This window comes from Chelonia mydas, chromosome 1 (genome assembly GCF_015237465.2).
Source record: "Chelonia mydas isolate rCheMyd1 chromosome 1, rCheMyd1.pri.v2, whole genome shotgun sequence".
NCBI classification, from domain to species: domain Eukaryota; kingdom Metazoa; phylum Chordata; order Testudines; family Cheloniidae; genus Chelonia; species Chelonia mydas.
In genome coordinates this window covers 75,999,059-76,024,811 of record NC_057849.1, presented here as the reverse complement: position 1 = coordinate 76,024,811, position 25,753 = coordinate 75,999,059, and the positions used below count along the sequence as shown (strand labels likewise).

General features: G+C 40.0%; 1 protein-coding gene across 9 annotated transcripts in view; it reads left to right on the top strand.

Annotated features, from left to right (window-relative positions):
• Positions 1–25,753, top strand: part of DACH1 (dachshund family transcription factor 1) — a 464,038-nt gene that overhangs the window by 404,731 nt on the left and 33,554 nt on the right. For 7 of the 9 annotated variants that reach the window (XM_037895071.2, XM_043533847.1, XM_043533861.1 and 4 more), the window contains 3 exons: positions 8,055–8,202; positions 11,910–12,053; positions 12,513–12,581. In XM_037895071.2, the coding sequence (XP_037750999.1) occupies positions 8,055–8,202; positions 11,910–12,053; positions 12,513–12,581 (361 nt within the window). Of the gene's footprint in view, positions 1–8,054; positions 8,203–11,909; positions 12,054–12,512; positions 12,582–17,980; positions 18,048–25,753 lie in introns of all 9 variants that reach the window. The other 2 variants (XM_043533854.1, XM_043533882.1) reach the window with 1 other exon arrangement.

The window sequence follows — 25,753 nt, the reverse complement described above, 5'->3', positions numbered from 1 at the left end:
AGGCTCCAGCCCAGGGACCCTGATAGTAGCAGCTCTTGGTAGCTGACTTTTTGGAAACAGGACAAGTACGATTCCCTGTGCCACTTCCCCACAGCAGCCCCCCATTTCCTCAATATCTTTGTCACCCTTACCTCAGGGCCTCCTTTGTTGTGCCTGATAAGGTTTGTACTGCTCTGTTTCTCCAGCAGCATGGCTCCCTTCTACAGCTCCTGACACACGCCCCTCCCCTCCCCCCAGCCTGTGTAAGTGGGAAGCTTTCAACTAGTTTCAGCCAGCCCCTGGTTGGCTTCAGGTGTCCCAATCAACCTAGCTGTCTCCACTGCTTTCTGGAAGGATCTTAATTGGCCCCAGGTGTCTTGATTAACCTGGAAGAATGGCCATTTGGTTACCATGGTAACAGAGATTTGTTTAGCGGGGGGCTAACATACCTGTTTCTCACTACTTTCCTATAGCCATCTGGCCTTGCCCCATCACACTAGACATGAAAAAGTGGAAGCAGAGGTCTTTGACAAAAAGGGGAAAATCCTGCACACATTCATGGGAAGGCCCAAGAGGCAGGAGTTCTGGCTTATGGCCAGCCCCCTCATTGTGCATCAACACACAGTTGGTCAGTAGAAATACAAAAGGGCAAAAGCCAGGTAGTTTCTCTGCTAGGGTATACACTGCTGTGCATCTCCTCCGGTCCTTTCCCCTGCATATGCATAGCAGAAACTACTTCTATCTTTACACTGGAATAGTGGCTATGGAGCAGCTCCATTGCCTGTCCACGATTTGTGGGGGAGGATGCCTTCTTTCACTATAATCCACAGATGTTGTACTGAGAGGATGTTGGTTAAAATGCTTTTAAGAAGCAGCATAATCCAGAAGACTAGGTCCAGGTTTCGGAGTCAGGAAATCTGGATTCTACTTCTGGGACTACCACTGATCTGTCATATGACCTTCGGCAGCTCATTTCACTATTGTGCCTCAGTTACCCAATCTGTAAAGTGGGAATGATGATACTTACCCTCCTTTGAGAAATGTGTTGAAATCTATGGATGAAAAGTGTTTTATATAAGAGCTAAGCGTTATTACTTGGACATGAATTATTTGAGTGTGCAGTTATGTGAAACATGGTATTTTTGAGTTTGGAGCCTCCTACACTTAATAAAACAGAAAAAAAATGTTTCTATAACATAAGGTAAATATATCTAACAAAGTTGCAAAGAGTGAAAAGAGTGTATTTCTTTTGTTTCACGCTAAAACACACAGTAAGTAAAAATAGGCAACAAATAAATACACAGAATAAATATTCGAGTTGAGCATTGATGTATAGTAAAATTCTTAGTAACTTTTTGTTTTAATTAATGTGTGTGCTTGATGTCGTTAGACAGCAAATTAATGAGTAAAGAGTATCAACAGGTTAGCTAATCTGGTGATTGAATATGAGAGTGTTGTACTACTTTATGATATATGATCAGGGATTAATTTTCTGAGAATACATTCAGATTTGTCTTTCAGAAAATGCAGAATTCAGATTATTTTACTTGTTGTTGTTACCCGTGGTAGACTGGTACAAAAAACCCACAATGCAAAGAATCCAGGCTTTTGTTCATGTCTTTTCCTATGCTGGGACCCTACTACGTCCAATTTACGTCCAATACCCACATTATGTCAAACAGTTTATTATCCTAAGAAGGCTGAACATGACTTCTTTTGGATTTGATCAGTTCTCTCATTCACCCCACTGGCAGAGGCACCCTTCCATTTTCTCCAGGTTTAATCCCTGGCTACACAGTGTACAGGCAACATGGCCAGCCTAATGGATAGTCTCAGGAGACCTGGGTTCTTTTCCTGATTCTGCTACTGCTCTGCTAGGTGAGCTCAGACAAGTCACTTCATCTGTCTAGACCTCTGTTTTCCAATCTGGAAAATGGGGAAAATGATGCTTCCCTCCTTTATACAGATCTTGCTTTTCGATATACTGATGAAAAGCGCTTTTTAAGAGCTAGGTATTAGATTTACACTATCCAAAATGTACTAGTAGGAAACCGTTAAAAAAACCAACAATTTTCAGTTAGCATATATTTGCCACCTCCATACAAGAAGTATGAATGGTTCTGAAAATCCATTATCATGATTAAGTTACTGCCTAAAATTCATTTTAATTACGTAATATTCTGTCCATGATGGTGGCAAGTATGCTACTGAAAACATATTTAAAAATAATTTCCTAGCCCAGTGATTATTGTATTGTAGACAAGGGTTTAGAGACTAGGGAACTGAACCCAGGTTTTCTATATTACACTTAAAGAAACAGGCCAAACCCTCAGTTGATGTAAATCAGTGCAGCTCTACTGGCCCATAATTTTAAATGAATGCAAGGTAGGCCTACTCATCAAAGCAGCCACTGAAGTTTGCAGACTTGTTTTTTCCTGTGTCTCTAAATCTGCAGCTTTATTTTTAATCTTGCTTTGTCTTTTTAGGTCTTGCAAAATACTTACAGAAACATAAATAAAATGTTTAATTATTTGCATCATTGTGGAATAATTAACAAAAAAAGTTTTTCTTAGTGTTTTCTTCTTATAAATTACTTGCATGTGTATACAGCACCTAGAACAAAAGGGCTCAGTTCTGAAGAGGTACTGCTGTAATGCAAACAATAAATAGCTATAGCAATAACAAAATAAACAATAACATGCCCCATTGTTCTAAGCACCGTACAAAGACGTAGGAAGACATAATCCCTTCTACATAACCTTCTTAGTGCTTCTCCGCTTGTGAGTAATAAAGCCATCCCAAACTCATGCAAATAAAACCTTTGATACCAGGCCATCATATATGTCATCATATATGTCAGAGATCTAACAGATTTATTTGGGCATAAGCTTTTGTGGGCAAAAAACTCAAGTATTCCTCGTTTTTGTGGATACAGACTAATATGGCTACCCCTCTGATACTTTTTCATTTTGTTTTTCATGTTTCTATTCTTATAGGGATCCCTCAACCCTCCCAGAATGATCTTTTCTCTTGTCCTCCCTCTCCAATCCCAATGTTAAGGACCATCAACAATAAATGTATACGTGGGAAAAATTATTGTGTGCAGCTAAGCAACATTTGTTGCAGGATTGAGGGTGGGGATGGGATAATATGATTTAACTCACATCTGTACTCCTTTGATCCTGGAATCATAATTCAGAGTCACCATGGTTCTATCGTAGCCCTGCCTCAATGAATCTTTTATTGTTACACATTCAGGGATCACAGACATGGCCCTACCCCTCCACCATATCTCCTACACCAGGAAATGCCTAGATGCCTACTGTGGGCATGGGCAACTTTCCTGAGAAGCCATGCAAAGGGGCCAGTCCAAGGGGTGAGGATTTATCCAAAAATATTACATAGAACATTCCATTATTTTGATCTTTAAATGTGTAACCTCACTCCTCTGATGTCCATCTTTTCAAATGAATCAAACACACCAAATAAAGCATAGGAGTGTGATGCTTTTGCTGATATTATACTCAGGAAAATTAATGCTGATGTTTAAATTTCTAATTGGGTGCCAGAGTAACCATCCCATTGTAATGAATGGGGAAGTTCACTCCTCTGTCATAGCTAATGTTTTTCCCTTGGTGTATAGAAATAGGAAGACGGATACCTTCACAACTAAAAGTACTAGAAACTATGTTTTGAAAGTTAAATTAAGTGACATGGCCGCAGAGCAATGCTGTATTACAATATTGTAATAATCTTCGGTGATAGTAATATTATTTTGAGCTTTAGGATCTGATTCTGCACCCCGTATGTAGCATACAGTAGCACTCTTGTTGATAAGAATCCATTTTAAAGATGAGCAAAATGGCTTTTAAATATTCTCTTGATACAATTAAAATAGAAATCTAAGAGAAGATTGCAAGATAAACTCACTTATGAAAACAAAATAAAAGACTGGTGATACACCTGGAAGTTTTCTGCACTGCAAATAAATATGAGTCAATACTGCAGAAAAATATTTGCAAGCATTACATCAAACAAAAGCCTCAGCTTTGCTTCAGCAGCTTTTGCAGCCCTTTTTATTTACTTTGTGCAAAATTCAAAAGAGTGAAATTTTCTTCACAAGAATATTAATGGAAAGAGAAAATCACATATACTTGTACGAATATGCATTTGCCAATGTATTCATGCTGGAGTTATTCAAAGAAAGCTCTTTTGCGTGTCATCTATTGAAAGAGCACAGAAAAAAATGTCATGTGACTAATCAAACAGAGCGAATAGTGAATTACAAATAGTCAGTACCCAAAGCATTAGTCACATTGAATAGTTAGCAAGCAATCCAACGGCAGATATATGTTTTGTAAATCATTCAACGGATAATGTTTAATAATGAACAATCATGTAAAAATCAAGGTCTGTTCATGGATAATTTGCAGACTAAAAAAGGAGCAAAGTTCTTTGAATAAATTGTTCACTGTCTTCACCGAGCCTCTGCTACAATCATGTGTGTCAGTATAAAGCCTCAGGTGCTCACACACCTCTATGCTCAATGCCAGAAATTCAGAATGGAGTATACGCTCCAACTTTATATTTTCCATCATTTAGTGGGTTGTCTGAATTGTGTTCTCGTGTAATTGTGTCATATTTAATCCTAAGAAAGATATGTTACATTAAAAACATAGCAGATCTGAGTATAGATATAAAGAGCATGCCTTTCAGTTTCTACTAAGAGGGTGTTATTTTTAAGAGTAATATAATTTTGTTTATGCCAGCTTCAGAACTGATAACGCAATATTAGTGCTTTCTGAAAAACAATAATGGGTGACTTTGGCCTTATGACTTAAGACTATGGTCAATATATATTATGTGAACTGTAGCCTGTCCTTGCAAGATGATGTACTCAGTTGTCCGATAGGATGATCTTAGTTAGAAAAGGAAAGAAACCTAAACTAGTAATTTTTGTTGGAGCATTTTTCTTGAAGAATTTATCACTGGGAAATATTTTTAAAAAATTAAACCAAATAGTGGTGGCTTATAAATCACCAGGGAGAAAAGGCAATTATTTGTGAACACTTAGCATTTTTACATTAAAGTTAGAAAATTTATTAACAGTAGCCTAAAGGGGAAGAATTGTACTCTATGTTAGAAGTCTTGCTCCAGTTTATCCTCACTACATCCATACTGTATTAAAAACAAATTTGAAACCTGAACATGTTCGCTACAATTATCATTATCCAACCTCCATAATAACTGGCCTTCCCTAAAGAAAAATATTTTAAGTCATGTCTTGTGTTTCACTGTATTTCACATTGTAATTGGCATCCCATTGATATTTGTCAGGCTCGAGGATTACCCATAGCAAATACAAGGTGGACATATTTTATTTTGTGTAGTCTTTTGCAGATGAACCACTGGGAGAATTCACAGGATTCCACACAACTCTGAAATTACTATTACAGTTGTTGGCTCCAAGGCGTTTTGATGATTTTTAGATACAGTACTGATTAGTTGCCTTTCCCAGCCCCGTACTGCATTGAATAAAGGCAGACATTGAATGTTTCCGGTATTTTTGCATTAAAACTGTCATTGGCAGCAGCAGCACTTTTGCATATGCAGCAGTTTGGCTCCAGTGCAGATTTTTGTTCACATCGGATGCCTACTGATGTGCACTAATTTAACTTCTAAAAATGGAACTTAATTTTGTATAGCTTATAAGTAGTCCCTAGTGGGTCTTGGCTCCAAAAGAAGCTAATATTTTCCAGACATAATCAGCAGCAAAAAGTAATGTATTGCGATTAGATACATTAGCAGCCGGGGGGGGGGGGGGGGGGGGAGGAAAGGGGGTCGGGGAGAGGTGTGATGCAGAAATTCAGTGTAAATGTAATATGCTCTTAGCAGCTTCATATTTTGCACAGGTTCTTAATATAAAATTCCACACATCAGCGTGACAATTTAGCATTATTCTCCTTGTTTATTCATAATGATTGTTTCATATTTAAAGAACACCAAAATATTGTGTTTTGTCAGCCAAGGACAATGATAGTGTAATAGTAATTTATTTTAAACTGCTACGGATAATACAACCAATCAACACATTAAGTGGTGCCAACATTGGCATCTTGCTAAATAATCTCTAGGCTTTGCACTGACAGTACATCTTTCAAAGATAAGTCAACAAGAGCAATCAGAGCAGAAAATTAGAATTTGGTTTCTTAGAATTAAAATACAGCTAAACTAAAGTTTTAATTGGGGTGATCTAAAAGGGCACTTGATGTAATGATCTCTTTCATTTGATACTAATTGTTTGTTCCTGATGAAGAAGAAACATGTACATGAATGTTGCTGAATTGAGTAAAGATGGCAGTTGCCTTAGCTGCTAGATTTTATTGTTAAACAAGATGAATTGTCACAGTGAGGGAGAGGGTTGTCTGCACCTTAGAAATTCTTTGTCTATTTATTTTGCATCAAGGGGAGACCTTTTGTATAAGTTCACCTGATTTGGACTTATGAGTGATGTGGGTGATTTGCATGTTCTAGGCAGAGATAAATGGGAGGAATTGAGAATATTCTAGATTTCAACTGTTTGCTGAAGTAAGAGGAGAACGTGGATCCAAAAAAACCCCAAACCTCTTGTTTATTGCCTCATTTGAATTTTTCATTGGTTCAGAAGTGTCCTTCATGTGAAAACTGTTTGGGTTGTCTGAAGGAAAAATGATTTCTTGTTTTAAAAAATTGGGAAAAAATTCCAGATATATGTTAAAAAATTAAAAATAAGACTCTGGAAAGGGTTTATTATTACTATTAGTAATACTTTATTTGTTTGTTTGTTTGTTTGTTTTATTTTAAACTGTACTTAATTTTGAACATGCCTATGTAGTTTTATATTTAGTCCAATAGAGTTTTGTTTGGTAGCTTCCAAATTTAACAGTACAATCATAATTATCTTGTAGATTATTTTTGAACGGTTTTAACTTCTTTTCAATGGACTGTTACAACTTTTAAACATATTTTTATGCAATTTTATCTTTAGGTTGATAGGAATTTTCAAAATGTGGCCTGCATTTGTGCCTAAACAAATGTGTGTGCACAAATAACATAACGTACATTCCCATAAAGTGCATCAGGTTCCCTACCATGAGAACTTTACAATTGGAGGACCTCCCATTAAGTGCTGAGCTTTCTCAACGCTTGCAGATTTCAGTGGGAGTTGAGTGCAATAATACCATGAGGGATTAGGCCCTGAATTAGACAAGATATGAGACAACAGTTTAGGTAAGAGTGGGTATGAGGAGCATTGAGAAGAAAATGGGATGGACTGTTAAAATGTGTTTAAAAGAGGGATTTGAAGGAGGTCTTGATAGACTCTGACATGGAAAAGCTAGCGGACCAAGCCTGCAGTTTGTCCTTTGCCTGGCCAGGGAGCTGGCTCTTTGGGACAGGTACTGTCTCTCACTATGTGTCTATAGAATGCTTAGTACAATCAGGACCTGATCTCAGCTGGGACCTCTGAGGCTATTTTAATACATATAATTATTATTAATAATAACAGTAATGAGCAGGGTGTATGGGTGATGTGCTGCTTCATTACATCCCTACTAGAGCTCCCATCAGGTCAGCTTATATGGGAGGTCATTGCAGAAATTAAAGAAGCCACTTTCTGGAAGAAAAGCCAAAGGGAACATTAAGTCAGCTTCCCCTTTGGGAATGGTGCCCCTCACTGCTGTGGGGTGACACAGTTACATTTTAATCTTCAGGAAGAATAAATCTAGCTCTATAACCTTTATCAAGAGTTGTACACACAAAGGATGTGTTGAGTGCCTTTGAAAATTTGGCCCCATGTGTTTTTACATATAGCTTGTCCTCCTGTTTGAATGTGTTTCAGTAAAAAAGGTGCTGATGATAATAGGAAGGCTTATTAAGCTGTTATGTGCACCCATATAACCGTGACCTGGCAGCAGGATTATTTTTTTACTTAAAATCTCTCATATCTAATCAAGAAAATACAAAAGAAGTTCATTTATTATGTCTGCTGTTTTACATTCCCAAACTTTGCAATGTTCAACTTCATCTTTGAACAGGGCCTATTAAAGGTTGCCATAGACAATGCCAGAGCTCAAGAGAAACAGGTCCAGATGGAAAAGACGGAGCTGAAGATGGAGTTGTTCAGGGAACGAGAACTGAGGGAAACTCTTGAAAAACAGCTGGCTGTGGAACAGAAGAACAGAGGTATTTTACAAATGTTCTGAGTTTTTTTTTATAAGCAGACATAACCGCTTTATAATTTATTTATCCAAGTTTAATTCTAATACAATATCTAGTTTTGAGCAAAACCCTTCTTTTACCTCATTTTATAGAGGAAGCTATGTGACTTTCCTAATTTTGCACAGCGGGCTTTGTACTCAGGACCCTCCCAGTTTTCAACTCTTTGCTTGAATCCCTTTTGTTTCTACATATAATTAAGGTTTTATTGCAATATAGACAGAATCCTAGACTTTAAAGCAAGAAGGACCATCATGATAATCTATTCTGACCTCCTGCACATTGCAGGCCATAGTACCTCATCCAACGCCTCCTGTCGTAGGCCCATAACCTCTGGCTGAGTTACTGAGGTCCTCAAATCTTGATTTAAAGACTTCAAGTTACAGATAATCTACTCTTTACTATCGTTCAAACCAACAAGAGTCTCATGCGCTAGGCTACAGAGGAAGGCAAAAAATCTCCAGGGTCTCTGCCATCCTGACCTGGAGGAAAATTCCTTGCTGATGTCAAATATGGCGATCAGTTAGACTTCAAGCATGTAGGCAAAACCCATCCACCAGATTCCTGAGAAAGAATTTTCAGTAGTAACAGAGTCTTCCCTCATCTTCAGCAATTGGAGATAGTTGCTAATAGCAGTCATGGATTAGCCGTATGCCATTGTAGGCAGTCTCATTTTCCCATCTCTTCCATAAACTTATCGAGTTCAGTCTTGAAGTTAGTTAGGTTTTTTATCCCATTGCTCCCTTTGGAAGGCTGTTCCAGAACTTTGCTGCTCTGATGGTTGGGAAATCTTTGTCTAATTTCAAGTCTAAACTTATTGATGGTCAGTTTATATCCATTTGTTCTTGTGTCAGCATTGACCCTTAACTTAGATAACTCCTTCCCTGTGTTTATCCTTCTGATGTGTTTAGAGAGCAATCATGTCTCCCCCTCACTTTTCATTTGGTCAGGTTAAGTAAGGCAAGCTCCTTAAGTCTCCTCTCATAAGGCAGGTTCTCCATTCCTCTGATCATCCTAGTAGCCCTTCTCTGCACCTGTTCCAATTTGAATTCATCTTTCTTAAACATGGGAGACCAAAAATGCACACAGTGTTTTTGATGAGGTCTAACCAGTGACTTGCATAATGGTAAGAATACTTCCCTGTCTCTACTGGAAACATCTTGCCTGATGCATCCTAGGTGTGCATTAGCTTTGTTCATGGCTGTATCATACTGGCGGAACCTAGTCATCCTATTACAGACCAATAACCCCAGCTCTTTCTCCTCCTCTGTCACTTACAGCTGATAAAATAAGAAATCTCTTTGCAGCAGCTTGAACGGAGGACACTTGGATTCAAAATCAGTATTTTTATACCTTGAGCTAAACTGAATCCCATGTTAGTCTTTAAGGTACCACCGGACTCCTTGTTGTTTTTGTGAATCCCATTATTATCACTGTAATCTTATTTCATGCCTCTTTCCACTAGAGGGTGCAACTATTACACCATGAATTTCCCTTTTAAACAGAGGAGAATAAATAATTGTAGGCAATAACTGTTAATAATAATCATGAGTGTGCATAGAATCTTCACTGTGACTATTGACTGGCATATTAATTCAATACAATTACAGGACTAATACTAAATAGGTCTCTTTTTTTAGTGGATCTCAAATATTTTTTATAAACACTAGCCAGTGCTATGCCTCGTGACACCTCTGCGAGATAGATAGTATACCTGTTTTACAGATAGGCAAACTCAGGCACAGCAGAGGGGTTAAGTGATTTCTCCAAAGTTAGACACTGAGGAAAACTACATGATAGGCCCTGATTTTGTGCCAGGTACTGAAAAAAATGACTTGTATTGTCAGCACTGTGCACTGCATACTCTTCTACTTTGTACCACTCTAATGACATTATTTCACCTGGTATAAGAAGCTGGACCTAAGGATGAGGAGATATGATTGCTCTCTAGAAATACATCAGGGAGTAAACAACACTGAGAGTGAAAACCTACTCAAGCTGAAGGATGGTGTTGGTACAAGAGCCAATGGGTATAAGCTGGTCATGAAAAAAATCAGGCTGGAATTTACAAGGCGGTTTCTCACCATCAGAGGGGTGAGGTGCTAGAACAGCCTCCAACAGGAGTTGTGGAGGCAAACAACATACCTGGTTTTAAGACAGAACAGAACAGTTTTATAAGTGCTCTTGTATGATGGGGTTGGTTTTGACAGTAGGGTCTCACTTCCTGTTTATATCTTATGTTTCTAATACTCATGCTTTGGGGCTTCAGTCACCTGGAGGGGACAGGAAGGGATTTTTACCTCAGAGTGTATTCTGGGGGATATTTTTGGTCTCTTTCCTTTGAAGCATCAGAGATGACTACAGCTGAAGATGAGACATTGGACATGGACAGCCAGAGTATTGATCATTCTCCCTCTCAGTGCTTGGTTGGCTGCTTCTTGCTCACATGCTCTGGGTCTAACTGATCACCTCATGTGGGGTCAGGAAGGAATTTTTTTGATCTTCAGTGTTAGGCAACCTCCTCTAATGTCTACCTATTGTTGATTGGGTTAATGTGACAGAAACCTATGTTTACTTTATCCCCACTGATCTAAATATTGTAGGTGTCTCTGGGAACATCAGTTAACTGAGCTGCTGCTGTATATAATACAGTGACGCTATTTTCTTTGTCTTGTTTACTGTACCCTATCCTTCCAATCTGTATGTTATCCAGTTAGTCACTCCTCTGGGTATAGTGTTTGATCAGGTAGTAAAACCAGGATAATATCACTTTTATGAGTAACTACACAATAAGACTTTGCTAATTCTGTCTCTGTCTGCTATGGCACATCTACAGTGTGTCAGCCATGATGTTTGAAAGGCACTTGCAAACTATTTATAATGAAAATATTAAAACCATGAAACTACTCAAGATGTATTTAGCTCAGATTTTCAATATCATAAGATGATAAGTCTATTCTCATGTATTAGTGGTATATACTAAAAATGGTACTGTATAGTTGATGCTGCACAAGATATAGAGCGTTGCAGAACTGTTCTCAACTTCTTCAAAGGTTTGTTGTAGCTTGGACTGGTAAACAGAACTCATTGCACCTTACACTGCTGCAACCGGGACCTCAGTTCCGGAATCAGGCTCCCTGACTTCTGTGGCACACTGGTTTTAAACTCTGGGAATGTGAGCTGGTTAGAAACATTGAGAAAATGAGGATTTTTATTGAATTCTATGTAAAAGTGTTGATTGTGTGGTACTTTTAAGGTCTAATTCTGTAAGACCATCACATGCAGAGCTCCAGCTGAAGGTGTGGAGGGTTTGGGATCTTAAAGATCCCTAGGATTGGATCTTAATGTTTAATTTCATAGTACCCTTTATTTTATTTATGTTTTTTCATACATTTCAAACAGTTACCTAATTTCCACTTCACTACAGGATCTTGAAGTCAGTTAGGTTTTTTATCCCATTGCTGACATGCAACAAAGATCAGGGTGCTTCAGAGCAGAATTTAGGTTCAGTGTGTTACACACCCTCTTTCTTGGGGTGGGGAGGGCATCAGTGGTAAGGGAGGAGACAGATGATAGTGACCCAGCTATATTATTTTTAGGAACCCATAATAAGTAGTAACTGTGTAGCCAAAATCTCAGAACCAAATGTGAATGCACTGATTTTTCTCCCCCAGCAATAATTCAGAAAAGGTTAAAGAAAGAAAAGAAGGCAAAGAGGAAATTGCAGGAAGCGCTTGAATTTGAGACTAAGCGGCGGGAACAAGCAGAACAGACATTGAAACAGGCAACTTCAACAGACAGTCTCAGGGCCCTAAATGGTAAGAAGTCAGCTTTTTGCTTCTCTGTAATTAACCCTCAATTCAAGTGGTGAAATCAGTTGTTATGTTGGTCACAATTATTTTTGTGATGCAATAGGGAAAAAATTACCTTTTGCTTTCCTCCATTTCATTGCTTCTCTAGTTGTTGTGATGCTTTTTTTGTACAGTGTGTGTGAGCAAATATTACTTCACTGGAGAGAATGCCCAAACTAGAACAATTTTACATTATTAGCTTGAGAAGTCAATTCTTTGCTTTTCTCTCTGCTTAAAAATCTATTCCTCATTAATCTTCCCAGTCTAAAAAAAAATTGTCCTGGCCTCCAGGCATTGTTCAACATTAAAAAAAAAAAAGGGACAAAGGTTGATTGTATTGTAATTCAGCACTGGAGCAACAGGTTGTAAAAAAGGCTACAGGAGTTAAATAAAATATGTGTCAGTCTTACCTTTCTGTGCTTCTAGACTCTCTGACCCCAGAGATAGAAGCTGACCGCAGCGGGGGCAGAACAGATGCTGAAAGGACAATACAAGGTAGGCATTTGCAAAAGGCTATAAATCTAGATCTTACTATATGAGTTTTTCCTCCACTTTAGCCTGTTATTCAAGCATGTAGCCTACCATCTGGACCACATCAAAACAAGTTCAATCAAGGTCAAGTTCATCTTGCTTGTTTATAAGAGAGAATTCATTCTGTGCTGATAGATTTTCTTTAAATTAACAGGTCAATTCTGTTTATATAAAGCAAGTGAAGAGGAATAATTAATTTGAAACTATGCTGGATTGAATCTTAGCCACACTGAATGCATTTTTTGTGAATGTGCATAGTCACATCTAGGATAATAATGTTTCTTAAGGTATATTTGAAACACTCTGAGCGTATTAACCATACCAGTGAAAACCTGGATTAACCTATGGGTAATATTCAAGGTGTGATGAGAACTTCATAGCTAATATTCAGTGGCAGTTACTGCAAAGTGTGTTTCAATAAGCTACTCTAAACATTAACAATAAATAAAACTGTGTATTCCCCTCTTGGATTTTTCATTTGCCAAATGTTCCATATCCCATTATTTGCATTTTAATAAAACAAATCTGCTGAGTAAATTTATACTTGGAATACTAAAGGGAGCCATATTACTTCCTCTGTGGAGCTAAATACATATATATATATATATTGCAAACAGCAAGATATTAGTAAAGAACAAATTCTGAAGGTAGCATTTATGTTATAATGTCATCCTATAGTCAGTAAGCTAACTCTACCAACATGAATACTAAACAACAGGAATAGCATTTGTTTTCAATTTGTTTAAATGAAGGTGTATTTTTCAAAGGCAAGCCTAAAATGATTAGCTGCAGTAGTCTCTCTCTCAATTGCCTTTATTTTGCCTTTTAAAGTCAATCATCATAACTATATCATTTGACATCTTTTTGTCTGTATTTTAATCACTTTTTCTAACTCCTAAAGGGTTGTGGCAAACTTTCCACAAAGAAGGCATTGGCATTATGTTCAAAAGGCAAGAAAGCTTAAATTAATAAAACAAGTTCAAACAAATTTAAAACAGACAGGAAGTCCTTACAGAAATGTATATGCATATTACACACAAAAAACTGTTAAAAGTTGTGGTTGCAAAGTCAAGCACTCAAAAGTTAGGAAATGCCACAGTTAAAGTTGCACGTGGAAGTAAAATTGGGCCCTGTTGTGTGTATGCATTATGATACAGTCTTTAACATGATCAAAATCTGTGTTTTCCATTGAACCCTTGCCTCATTCACTGTACAGAATGGAGAGTGCTTATTCAGAGAGCAGGTATTCAATATTTTATGTTATCCTCATTTTGCAACATGTGACCCCATATCTTATTTACTGCACACTATTCAAAACCTGTTGTGGAGGCAGAATTGTTTATTTCCTCATGGGGCTTCTCTGTCATGCTCATCAATATAGTATCTGAGTGCTTCACAGATTTATCTTCACAGCTCCCCCGTGAAGTGAAGGGGTTATATTATCCCCATTATAGAGATGGCGAGCTGAGGAACATAAAGTTTTAGGCTCTGTCTATACTATACTAGCTTATGTCAGAATAACTTGTGTCACTCAGGGGAGTGAATAAATCGCCCCTCAGAGTGACATAAGTTACTGACGTACACGCCGTTGTGCATAGTGCTGTGTCCTTGGGAGAGCTTCTCTTGCCAACATAGCTTCTGCCGCTCACAGAGACGGAAGTAGTTAAGCGGATGGGAGAGCTCTCTCCTGTCAGCTTAGAGAGTCTATATTAGAGAGCCTACAGCAGCACAGCTGCACCCCTGTAAACTCTAGTGTAGCTGTAGCCTAAGCGTACACTAGTTTTGGCTTCCCCATTTGATACCATGGTGTGTGATTTTTTAGAGTACTCCAGTTTTTCTTAGCACTTTATCTATTCAAAGCTCAGCTTCCATTAACTTGAGGTGTAGTTGGGGCGCTCAGCCCAGAGATATCGAGTTGGGCATGCATAAAATGAAGAACATATAATTAATGGCCACCTGTGAATAGTTTAGTTTAAGAGCCTTGTCAACATTATATAGGAACTCCATGGCAGATGCAGGGATAGAAACCTGTTCTCCAGGGTGGCATTCATTTTTTTTTTAATTAGGAGACCATCCTTTTTCTTTCAACAATTCCCTGTCATTTTCTAACTTCTGCAATAAACAAGGCTGATGTCCTACAAATAGCAGCCTCCTTTAGTACAGAACATTGACTCTTCCCCAGAACACTGTCTAACCTGTGCACTGAATGAAGGAGTCCCATGATAAAACTAGTATGTGATCATGTAATAAAAGACTGTATTATAATGCATACACTTAATTCTGGCATTTCCTAACTTTTAAGTACTTGACTTTGCACCCTTGACATTCATTTAAATAGTGGAGGGAAAAGGTAGGTTTGTGTGTAATTTCCTAGGCTTTTAAAAAAGCAAATTGAAACAACAGAAATTCCATCATGTGGCATCTCATTAGCACTCACATGGTTCATCAGCAGGGTTGGAACCTTCAGATTCACCGCTACTTGAGCTAACTGATTGTAGTAGTAGATTGTCATCCTGTATGTGGACCTACAACAAGAGAAGAATGAACAATACACTTTGCCAATAGGTTTCACAGATATTTACTGACCATAGAGGAATGTTCAGAGTCAGGAATTTTCGATTCAATCAGGGGTGGATTGATTTAAATCAAAGTGATTTAAATCACCAGTTTTAATCAAAATGTAAATTAACATGCAGGAAACTTTGGTTTAGATAATAGATTTTAGTAATTTTTGCACTTTATATTTTATTCATAAAGAAAGGTTGGTTTACAACCATTAAAACATGTTGATTTGCTCTAAATATAGTGTTCTGGAATCTATGAACCTATGAACTTTGCACTACATTTGGTGCTTCTTTTTGTTAACTAGAAGGATACACTATATCTATACACTTTCATTTAAGCAATTGTATAGCTTAACATACAATTATTCAGATTCTTAATATTCACATTTTTAGTTATTTTAGAAAATGGCAAATGATGTATTTCTTATTTACTAGATGATGATGATTATTTTCTGCAATTTGTGTCAAGCTCTATTTGGATGGAAATTCAAAATCAATTAAAATGCACTAAAACAGCATTTAACATTTATTTATTAAATAAAACTAGCTTAAATGTGCTGGAACCACAAGGAAAAAAGTGTTGTAAAAAGTTTATCAGAACATATTTGGAATTTAAAACTACCTGATTTCTTAAACAAAGGAAGATCTGTAGTTAGTGAACGGAATTAATTATTTCTAGTCACCAGGTCCTTCAAGATTTTAGAACCTAGTTTTTACTAGTAGATTGGACGACGAAAACAAGCTTTCCTGCTTTTTCAAATCCCACTTGGTCTTAACTTTGAACTAGTTGTAGTTGAACTGAACTAGTAGAATAAATTGAAGTGAAAAAAAAATCTCTCTTTACATGCAGAAGAGGGTTCTGCTATCAAAAGCTGGCTTAGCATTTCAACAAACTCTGGTTCCAGGTACTTAGCCAATAACTACCATTAGTTCAACGATCTGACTTTCTTTAAAACATGGCAGCAAATAAGTAGTACTTAATATTATTTTTGTATTTAATTGAAATTATTTTAAGATTATGATAAGTTTAGGTCTTAACATAGATTGTCATATTCAAATTTAATTTTAAATGCATTTATTTTAAAAAATGCATATTTAATTGAAAATTAAAAATCTGATTTAAATACATCTGATTTAATTTTTAATAATCAATTATTATTTTTTAAAAAAAATCATTGGTTTGTGTCCCACTGGATTCAATTCCAGGTTCTGGAGGGGAATTTTCTATCGTGATCACACAGACTTCTGCCCTGTTCCCATTGGCTGCAGAGCCTGGGGATGGCACCCAGGCCATGGCCCTACCTGGCCCACCACAGCCCAGCTTGGAGCAGGTGCTTTGGTGGCGACAGGGACAGGAAGAGGGCAGGGGTGGGGCATTGCATTGGGAGGGGCCCAGCTGCACTCTGTGGCAAGAGACAATGGGCTGAACAGGGGGATGGGTTAGCCCTATGGGACAGGAACCATTGCGGTATGAGTGCAGACCCCCTGGGGCGTCCCACCCCCTGGGGGCAGGACCCAACCCCAACCACCACCCATCTGACCCCCCGCCCACGCTTTAAATGACACCCTGCAGCCCTTTCTTGTTTCCCTTAAGCTTGACCCCTTTTCCCCGTGTCTCCTCTAGCTCATTTTGCCAGTCCTGTCTCTCCCTGCCCCAGCTCCTCATCGTAGTCTTCCTTCTCCCTTCATATCCAGTCTCCTTCACCAGCCAATCCCAATCTCTTCCCTCCCACACAAGAGCTCCTTTTCCCAGTCTCCATGCCCACCCATTCCCAGTTCTCCTGCCCTGGATCCTCTCCTGATCTCAGTCTCAGCATCCCTGCCTCCATCTGGCTCTTCATCTGATGTCAGGGTATCTCCTCCCTGCATTGTCTCCCAGTCTCCCTCCAGTGACATTCTGACCCCATTTTCCACCCCATCCCACCTCTAAGTTCCAGCCTCCCTTGCTCAGCCATTCCCAGTGTCCACCCATCTTAATGTTTCCCAGTACCAATCTTCCCCAGGGGCTTGTTGTCTCAATCTACTTCCTCTACTGCCTCTTCTCTCCCACCCCGTCACAGTCCAGCTCTTGGTAGTATGGACGGTACAACTGTCTATTTATCAACAGTCATTAATCTTTTAAATTTTCAATATTGAATATGCTGAAAACAGGAGTATTCTATGAGGAAGCAAGAATAAAGCTAATACAAATTTTGAAGTATCTAGTGCAATTTTGGAAAAAGTTTAGGCCAAGAACTTAGGCAAAAAATAAAAATAAGTTAAAATATAAATAAAATAATTGCTGCGTATTCTAAAAATAAGTTGACAGTTAATTGCATCCTAATAAAAGGATATTGTCAACTTAAGAATCACATTTAAACCTGATTTTTTTTTAACCTGTCATTGTTGAGATTACCTTAACTGGGAGAGATCAGTTCATTTGTCCGCAATCTTTTTCACTGGTGACCTTTAGTCAGTTTCACACTCTTGTTTATGTGGGTTATTTTACATAAACAAGGGGAAAGAAAAAACATTTTAAAAAACAGTATGAAAGTAAAAGCACAAAAATTGGAATAAGAAATTAAAAGCAGGTATAGTACTTATCACTCCTTTTAATTAGCTTTTAAGTTTTTGTCTAGATTTCAACAAGGTCTGAAATCCATGGGCCTCAAACACACACATATATTTCCTAATGACACACAGTCATATTAAACATTTTTGAAAACCTGGTGTCAACACTGGTTTTATGTGTTTTCTTTCTTATTTTTCATTTTTAACAAATAATAAAGCAGGTTATCCTCTTCTCCATACATATTGTAGGTTCACTAGATGCCTATGCCTAGCTCCCAACCAGGTCTCCCAAGACCCCCTCATCCCACACAAAAAGGTACCATACAGAAAAATGTTTAACTTTTATATACTGTTTTGTTACCAGGCCTTTTGTTAAACAATAGAACAATGAAATTTACTGACTCCCTTATTTTTTGTTCTTCCTCAGAAATCTCTCCCTTCACTCAACTTTCTTTCCCTCTCTGCTTGCCTCTTTCCCCTCTAAAGCATCTGTTAACCCTATAAATCTCTCCTTTCCCAACTTTCTTTCCCCCACCCTTTTCCTCCACTCCCATCCAGCTCACACATAGCTTGTCCCAGTTCTCTTTCCTCACCTTTTCCAATATACATTATCTAAAACCTGTTTCAGAGTAACAGCCGTGTTAGTCTGTATTCGCAAAAAGAAAAGGAGTACTTGTGGCACCTTAGAGACTAACCAATTTATTTGAGCATAAGCTTTCGTGAGCTACAGCTCACTTCATCGGATGCATACTGTGGAAACTGCAGAAGACATTATATACACAGAGACCATGACACAATACCTCCTCCCACCCCACTCTCCTGCTGGTAATAGCTTATCTAAAGTGATCACTCTCCTTACAATGTGTATGATAATCAAGTTGGGCCATTTCCAGCACAAATCCAGGTTTTCTCACCCTCCGCCCCCCCCCACACAAACTCACTCTCCTGTTGGTAATAGCCCATCCAAAGTGACCACTCTCTTTACAATGTGTATGATAATCAAGGTGGGCCATTTCCAGCACAAATCCAGGTTTTCTCACCCCCCCCCCCTTTTTTCCAAAAACCACACACACAAACTCACTCTCCTGCTGGTAATAGCTTATCCAAAGTGACCACTCTCCCTACAATGTGCATGATAATCAAGGTGGGCCATTTCTAGCACAAATCCAGGTTTTCTCACCCCCCCACCCCCATACACAGACAAACTCACTCTCCTGCTGGTAATAGCTCATCCAAAGTGACCACTCTCCCTACAGTGTGCATGATAATCAAGGTGTGCCATTTCCAGCACAAATCCAGGTTTTCTCACCCCCCCCCTTCCAAAAACCACACACACAAACTCACTCTCCTGCTGGTAATAGCTCATCCAAACTGACCACTCTCCTTATAATGTGTATGAAAATCAAGGTGGGCCATTTCCAGCACAAATCCAGGTTTTCTCACCCCCCCCCCTTCCAAAAACCACACACACAAACTCACTCTCCTGCTGGTAATAGCTCATCCAAAGTGACCACTCTCCCTACAATGTGCATGATAATCAAGGTGGGCCATTTCCAGCACAAATCCAGGTTTTCTCCCCCCCTCCCCCCCCACACACAAACTCTCTCTCCTGCTGGTAATAGCTCATCCAAACTGACCACTCTCCTTATAATGTGTATGATAATCAAGGTGAGTCATTTCCAGCATAAATCCAAGTTTAACCAGAACGTCTGGGGGGGGGGTGGGGGGGTAGGAGAAAACAAGGGGAAATAGGCTACCTTGCATAATGACTTAGCCATTCCCAGTCTCTATTTAAGCCTAAATTAATAGTATCCAATTTGCAAATGAATTCCAATTCAGCAGTTTCTCGCTGGAGTCTGGATTTGAAGTTTTTTTGTTGTAAGATAGCGACCTTCATATCTGTAATTGCGTGACCAGAGAGATTGAAGTGTTCTCCGACTGGTTTATGAATGTTATAATTCTTGACATCTGATTTGTGTCCATTTATTCTTTTACGTAGAGACTGTCCAGTTTGACCAACGTACATGGCAGAGGGGCATTGCTGGCACATGATGGCATATATCACATTGGTGGATGTGCAGGTGAACGAGCCTCTGATAGTGTGGCTGATGTTATTAGGCCCTATGATGGTGTCCCCTGAATAGATATGTGGGCACAGTTGGCAACGGGCTTTGTTGCAAGGATAGGTTCCTGGGTTAGTGATTCTGTTGTGTGGTATGTGGTTGTTGATGAGTATTTGCTTCAGGTTGGGGGGCTGTCTGTAGGCAAGGACTGGCCTGTCTCCCAAGATTTGTGAGAGTGTTGGGTCATCCTTCAGGATAGGTTGTAGATCCTTAATAATGCGTTGGAGGGGTTTTAGTTGGGGGCTGAAGGTGATGGCTAGTGGTGTTCTGTTACTTTCTTTGTTAGGCCTGTCCTGTAGTAGGTGACTTCTGGGAACTCTTCTGGCTCTATCAATCTGTTTCTTCACTTCCGCAGGTGGGTATTGTAGTTGTAAGAATGCTTGATAGATCTTGTAGGTGTTTGTCTCTGTCTGAGGGGTTGGAGCAAATGCGGTTGTATCGCAGAGCTTGGCTGTAGACGATGGATCGTGTGGTGTGGTCAGGGTGAAAGCTGGAGGCATGTAGGTAGGAATAGCGGTCAGTAGGTTTCCGGTATAGGGTGGTGTTTATGTGACCATTGTTTATTAGCACTGTAGTGTCCAGGAAGTGGATCTCTTGTGCAGACTGGTCCAGGCTGAGGTTGATGGTGGGATGGAAATTGTTGAAATCATGGTGGAATTCCTCGAGGGCTTCTTTTCCATGGGTCCAGATGATGAAGATGTCACCAATATAGCGCAAGTAGAGTAGGGGCGTTAGGGGACGAGAGCTGAGGAAGCGTTGTTCTAAATCAGCCATAAAAATGTTGGCATACTGTGGGGCCATGCGGGTACCCATAGCAGTGCCGCTGATCTGAAGGTATACATTGTCCCCAAATATAAAATAGTTATGGGTAAGGACAAAGTCACAAAGTTCAGCCACCAGGTTTGCCGTGACATTATCGGGGATAGTGTTCTTGACGGCTTGTAGTCCATCTTTGTGTGGAATGTTGGTGTAGAGGGCTTCTACATCCATAGTGGCCAGGATGGTGTTATCAGGAAGATCACCGATGGATTGTAGTTTCCTCAGGAAGTCAGTGGTGTCTCGAAGGTAGCTGGGAGTGCTGGTAGCGTAGGGCCTGAGGAGGGAGTCTACATAGCCAGACAATCCTGCTGTCAGGGTGCCAATGCCTGAGATGATGGGGTTCCCAGGATTTCCAGGTTTATGGATCTTGGGTAGTAGATAGAATATCCCAGGTCGGGGTTCCAGGGGTGTGTCTGTGCGGATTTGATCTTGTGCTTTTTCAGGAAGTTTCTTGAGCAAATGCTGTAGTTGCTTTTGGTAACTCTCAGTGGGATCATAGGATAATGGCTTGTAGAAAGTGGTGTTGGAGAGCTGCCGAGCAGCCTCTTGTTCATATTCCGACCTTATCTAACCGGTTCCCTGTTAACTCTCACCCCCTTCTGTTCACTTCATGTCCCTTTTTGTCTCACATGGTCTGGTTTCCTATTCCCCAGCCAGATCCCATTATTTGTCCTCTCTCCCAAACCTTTCCTGCTTTTTTTAAGCTTTCCTCACTTGCCACCTGCCCTTGAGGCTCCTTTCTCTCTCTTGCCTTCTCCATATCGTTCCCATTTTCTATTGCCTCCATCAGTTCACCATTTGTTCCCAGTTCATCCTTTCCATTTGCAGATGCTATACTCCATACAGATCCTATGCCATCTCAAGCACTTCTCTGCCAATAGTCCATCCTCTTTACCCTGGTGTCCCATAGTATCAGGCCCATGATTTCCCTGGTGTCTCCAGATACTCCATTCCATTTCCTGAGTCCCTCCTTTGCCCTCTGCTCATCCCCATGGCTTCCCTGCCTCAATTATTCTTCCAGTCTAGCCTCTCCTCCATTAATCCAGCTTCTGATGCTGGCTTGCTCCAGTCCCTCTTCTGGCTGCCAGTCTCTTCATTGCTCCATCTCCTGGTTCTGCAGCAAACTGACCTTCTGCCCCCCAGCAGACCAATTCTCTACCTTCCAGTGGATCTTCTGCCTCTCATCAAGCATACCTATCATCTTCCTCCCCTCATCCCCTAAAGCAAATCAATTCTGTGTTTCCCCAATCCTTCCCAGCAAACCAATCGCCTCTATCTCCTTCATCCAGGCTCTCTAACATATCTGCAGGCTGATTTTCAGACCATGGGTGAAGGGATGCTAGAAATGGTCCTAACTACTCTCTGACCCTGTGTAAGAAGGGAAGCTATCTTGTGCACTGGCTCACTAGAGCATCTATCCTGCTCCCCGTGAAGCCACAGTGGGGTTCTCATTGCCTGTCCAGGAAACTAGCTGAGTCTTCGTCCCACAGGTAGCCAGTGGGCAATGCCGAGCAGTTGCAGCAGAGCAGAGAAAGCATCTCCAGCTCAGCACATTCCATAGTCACACAAGGAAGTAGTGCTCTCAGGGCTATGGGGCAGGCAGTCAGGAAGAAGTTGGGAAGGCAGTACCTCCTACCATCTCCCTGTCGTGATGAGCTTAGTGCTGAGCAAAACCTTTCCTAGGAGCAGATTGATAATTTTAAGTAACACGCATTAGGGACCGCACTGTGGTTTTAAGCCATAGCTGGCAGTAGGGGTGGCATGAGGTTGATGGGCCCAGCAGGAAATATTGGAGCAATGTACATGGTTGATCTACTCTTAGATAGGCACAATACTGTTCAGAGCACCGAGAGGGTATGGCTCCTGCTGCACCCTTTGTTCAGATGTGTCACGTGTTTCTCAGTCAGCTCTGGGCCCACTGCGGTTTTGAGTAATGCCACCAGTATGAGAGGGTCATAGGACCATGTCCCTTTGTGGAGGCACAAGGCGGAAGGCTCTTGTGAGTGCCCATGCAGTGCAAAGCCCGTGCAGTGCAGTGCCCATGCAGTGTTTCCATACACATCATCTGACAGAACTAATATATTGGTGATTTAGCTATGCATATCCCAGGTACTTAACACATGCACTTTGCTGTTTAAATATTGGGCAGATTTTGGGGGCACAGGCTCTGCTAGCAGCTGCCACTAACATTAATGGTAATCATTTAGATAAATCCTTAGTCTCTTGACTGAAAACATAACGTGAATTGTTTTCTGAAATCATCTGAAACTCTTTTAATCTATTATTAAACAATGAAAATGAGTGTAATAATCTCAGTAAATGAGCATTTATGTTTGATTCTTTTGCAGTACACTTGTCTAATGTTTGAAAAGCACACTTCTGAGATACCTGTGTATTTAAAAAAAACTGTGTTGTTATACGTACCACATGCACATGATTGTATTTCTGATGTAAAAATTTTGAGCAGGCGTTTCTCAGTGCTTTACTGCATTTATTATAACAAACATAAACCATGTTCAAAGAATATTTTTAAGGTTGCAAAGTCAAGAACTCAAAGTTAGGAAATGCCAGAATTAAGGATGTCTGTGCAACCTTAATTCAGTCCCCTTGTGCAAAGCATTTTTGATATAGCCTTTAATTGGCTGATCATGTACTATTATTTCCACAGAAACTTGGCCTCATGCAATGCACAGGATGGACAGTTCTCACTTAATGAGCAGCTATTCAGTATTTTGTTTTATACTCATCATTCAGTGTATGGCTCTGTGCCTTATTTATTAACAGAAAAAATAATACCTACTTCTTATATAGCAGTTTGTATCAGAAGGTCTCAAAGTATTTTACAAAGGAGGTAAGTATTATTATCCCTGGTTGTTTGTTTTGTTTTGTTTGTTTTGTTGTTTTTGTTTCCAGGGCTTAACCTTAATTCTGGCATTTCCCAACCTTTGAGCATTTGAATTTGCAACCTTAATAGTCTTTTAACATAATTCTATGTGTATAAATTCCTAGGTGTTTTTAAAAGGAAGACTGAAAAAACAGAAGTGTCATCATGTGGCATGATATTGACACTCGCGTGGCTCATCAGCAGAGCTGGAACCTTTAGATCCACAACTCAGACCCATGTCACTTTAACTAATAGAGTAATGGATAGGAATAATAGATTGTCATCTTCCATGTGGACCATCGGTAGAGGGGGCAAGAGGCACATTTTGCCAGAGGGTTTCACAGATAATTTGCTGACAGCACAGGAATGGTGAGACTCTGGAAACGTGGATTCCATTCCAGGCTCTAGGGGAGAGTGTGTCCTAATGGTCAGCGACTCCTGTCCACTCAAGGTTGAACACTTTTGCCACATCCCTTCAAACAATCCCAGTCCCAGTCCTGTCTCTTCCCCACCACTGGCTCCTTGTCCCAGTTCCATTCTCCTTGCCTACCCACTCCGTGGTCTCCACTTCTCAGGCTTCTCCTCCCACCTCAGTCTCAACTGGATTCTCCCTCCACTCACCCCCACCCCCAACCCCCATGGCCCAGGTCTTTGATTGTCTCAGTGTTTTTGCCCAGTCACTATCAGTTCTCACCACACACCTCAGCTCCTTGTCAGATCTGTCTCCCCTCTCCCTCAAACCCATTCCCTCTACTCATTCCTTGTCCCATTTTCCTTGACTAGTCAGTTCCAGTCTCCTGCCCCTCCCCAGCTCCTTGTTCCATCACAGTGGTCACCCCTTATTTCCCCTCAAGAGCTCCCAGTCACCTTGTCCAAATCGTCCCAGCCTCTTTTCTCCTCCCAGCTCCCAGTATCAGTCTCCTTATTCAGCTAGTCCTAGTCTCTTCTCCCAAATCCCAGTCCCAGTTTCTCTCCTGCCCTCCTATTCTAGTCTCACCAGACTCCTTGTCTCAATGTATTCCTTTCCCTTCCCCCTTCTCCAGCTTTTGTCTCCTCTGCTTTCGAATCAGAGAGCTTCTTGCTCCAGGCTGCCTGGGTGATAGCAGGAAGTTCATTGAGAGCACAGGAGAGATTGGTTCCCTACTCTCAGTTCCAGTGCCTGTCCCCAACTCAGCCTGATTCAGCTGGGAATAGTCATTACAGGGAAAGTCTGTCTTTGCCCATGTAGCCATAGGCTGAGGAATGCATAATCACTCTGTAGGGAGGAGTCATATGCAGTGTGGTCCCATGTAGGAACTGTGAAGAGATGCTCATTTGCTCTGTAGAGATGACCCTTGTAAAGTTTGGTCAACACTAGGAGCTATGAGGGGTTCGATCATGGTAAGTGAGGATGATATCTGCGGATATTTTAACTCCTAACATCTACTAAGTCTTTGCAGAGCATTTGATTTTTCAGGGGCTTATAAATTGACCAAATTTGGGTGGATTGTCATAGAGACAGCAAGAGACACAATCCTGACACCCCCTGCCAAATTTCAAGTCCCAAAGCAAGGGGGGTACTAAGGCTGTTCAAAGAAAAAGTAATCGGAAATGTATTTTTCTCTATCTTAGACATGGGCAGAACCATTTTGGCTGGAATTTAATATAACATCAATCAATCAGTCAGTCAGCCTGTTGCAGACACTCAGCATAGAAAATTTCAGCCCAATTGAGTAGAGTTTGGCAAAGTGATAAGCAACTGAAGATAGAGCCTTACATTAGGCTGTATTGGGCAACCTTACTAATGGGTGATGCTACCAGTCAAATCTTTTATTATAGAACTCCAGGTACAGGAAGATTCACTATAATGTGATATTAGAATCTTAGGAACTAGAGATAGCCAAGACATTCAATATTAAGTCATCTTCCCCCCATCATCACAGGATTGTTCCCTCTCATATATTCTCTAGTGCATTGTCCAGGTCAGTTTTAAAATCAGCTTACATTGAAAGAACAAAAATTACTGAGATTTCTATTTGTTAGTGTTTAGTTTTTATTATCCACAAAGTTTGCAACACATTACTAGTTTCTTATAACAAGAAATACCTATTAGATATGGACAGCAAATATGGCAAGATCTGAATTATCTTCATATTTTGTTCAGATTAGTGAACCACCTCAAAGCACTACCTGATCACTAATCTCAAACGTTCAATC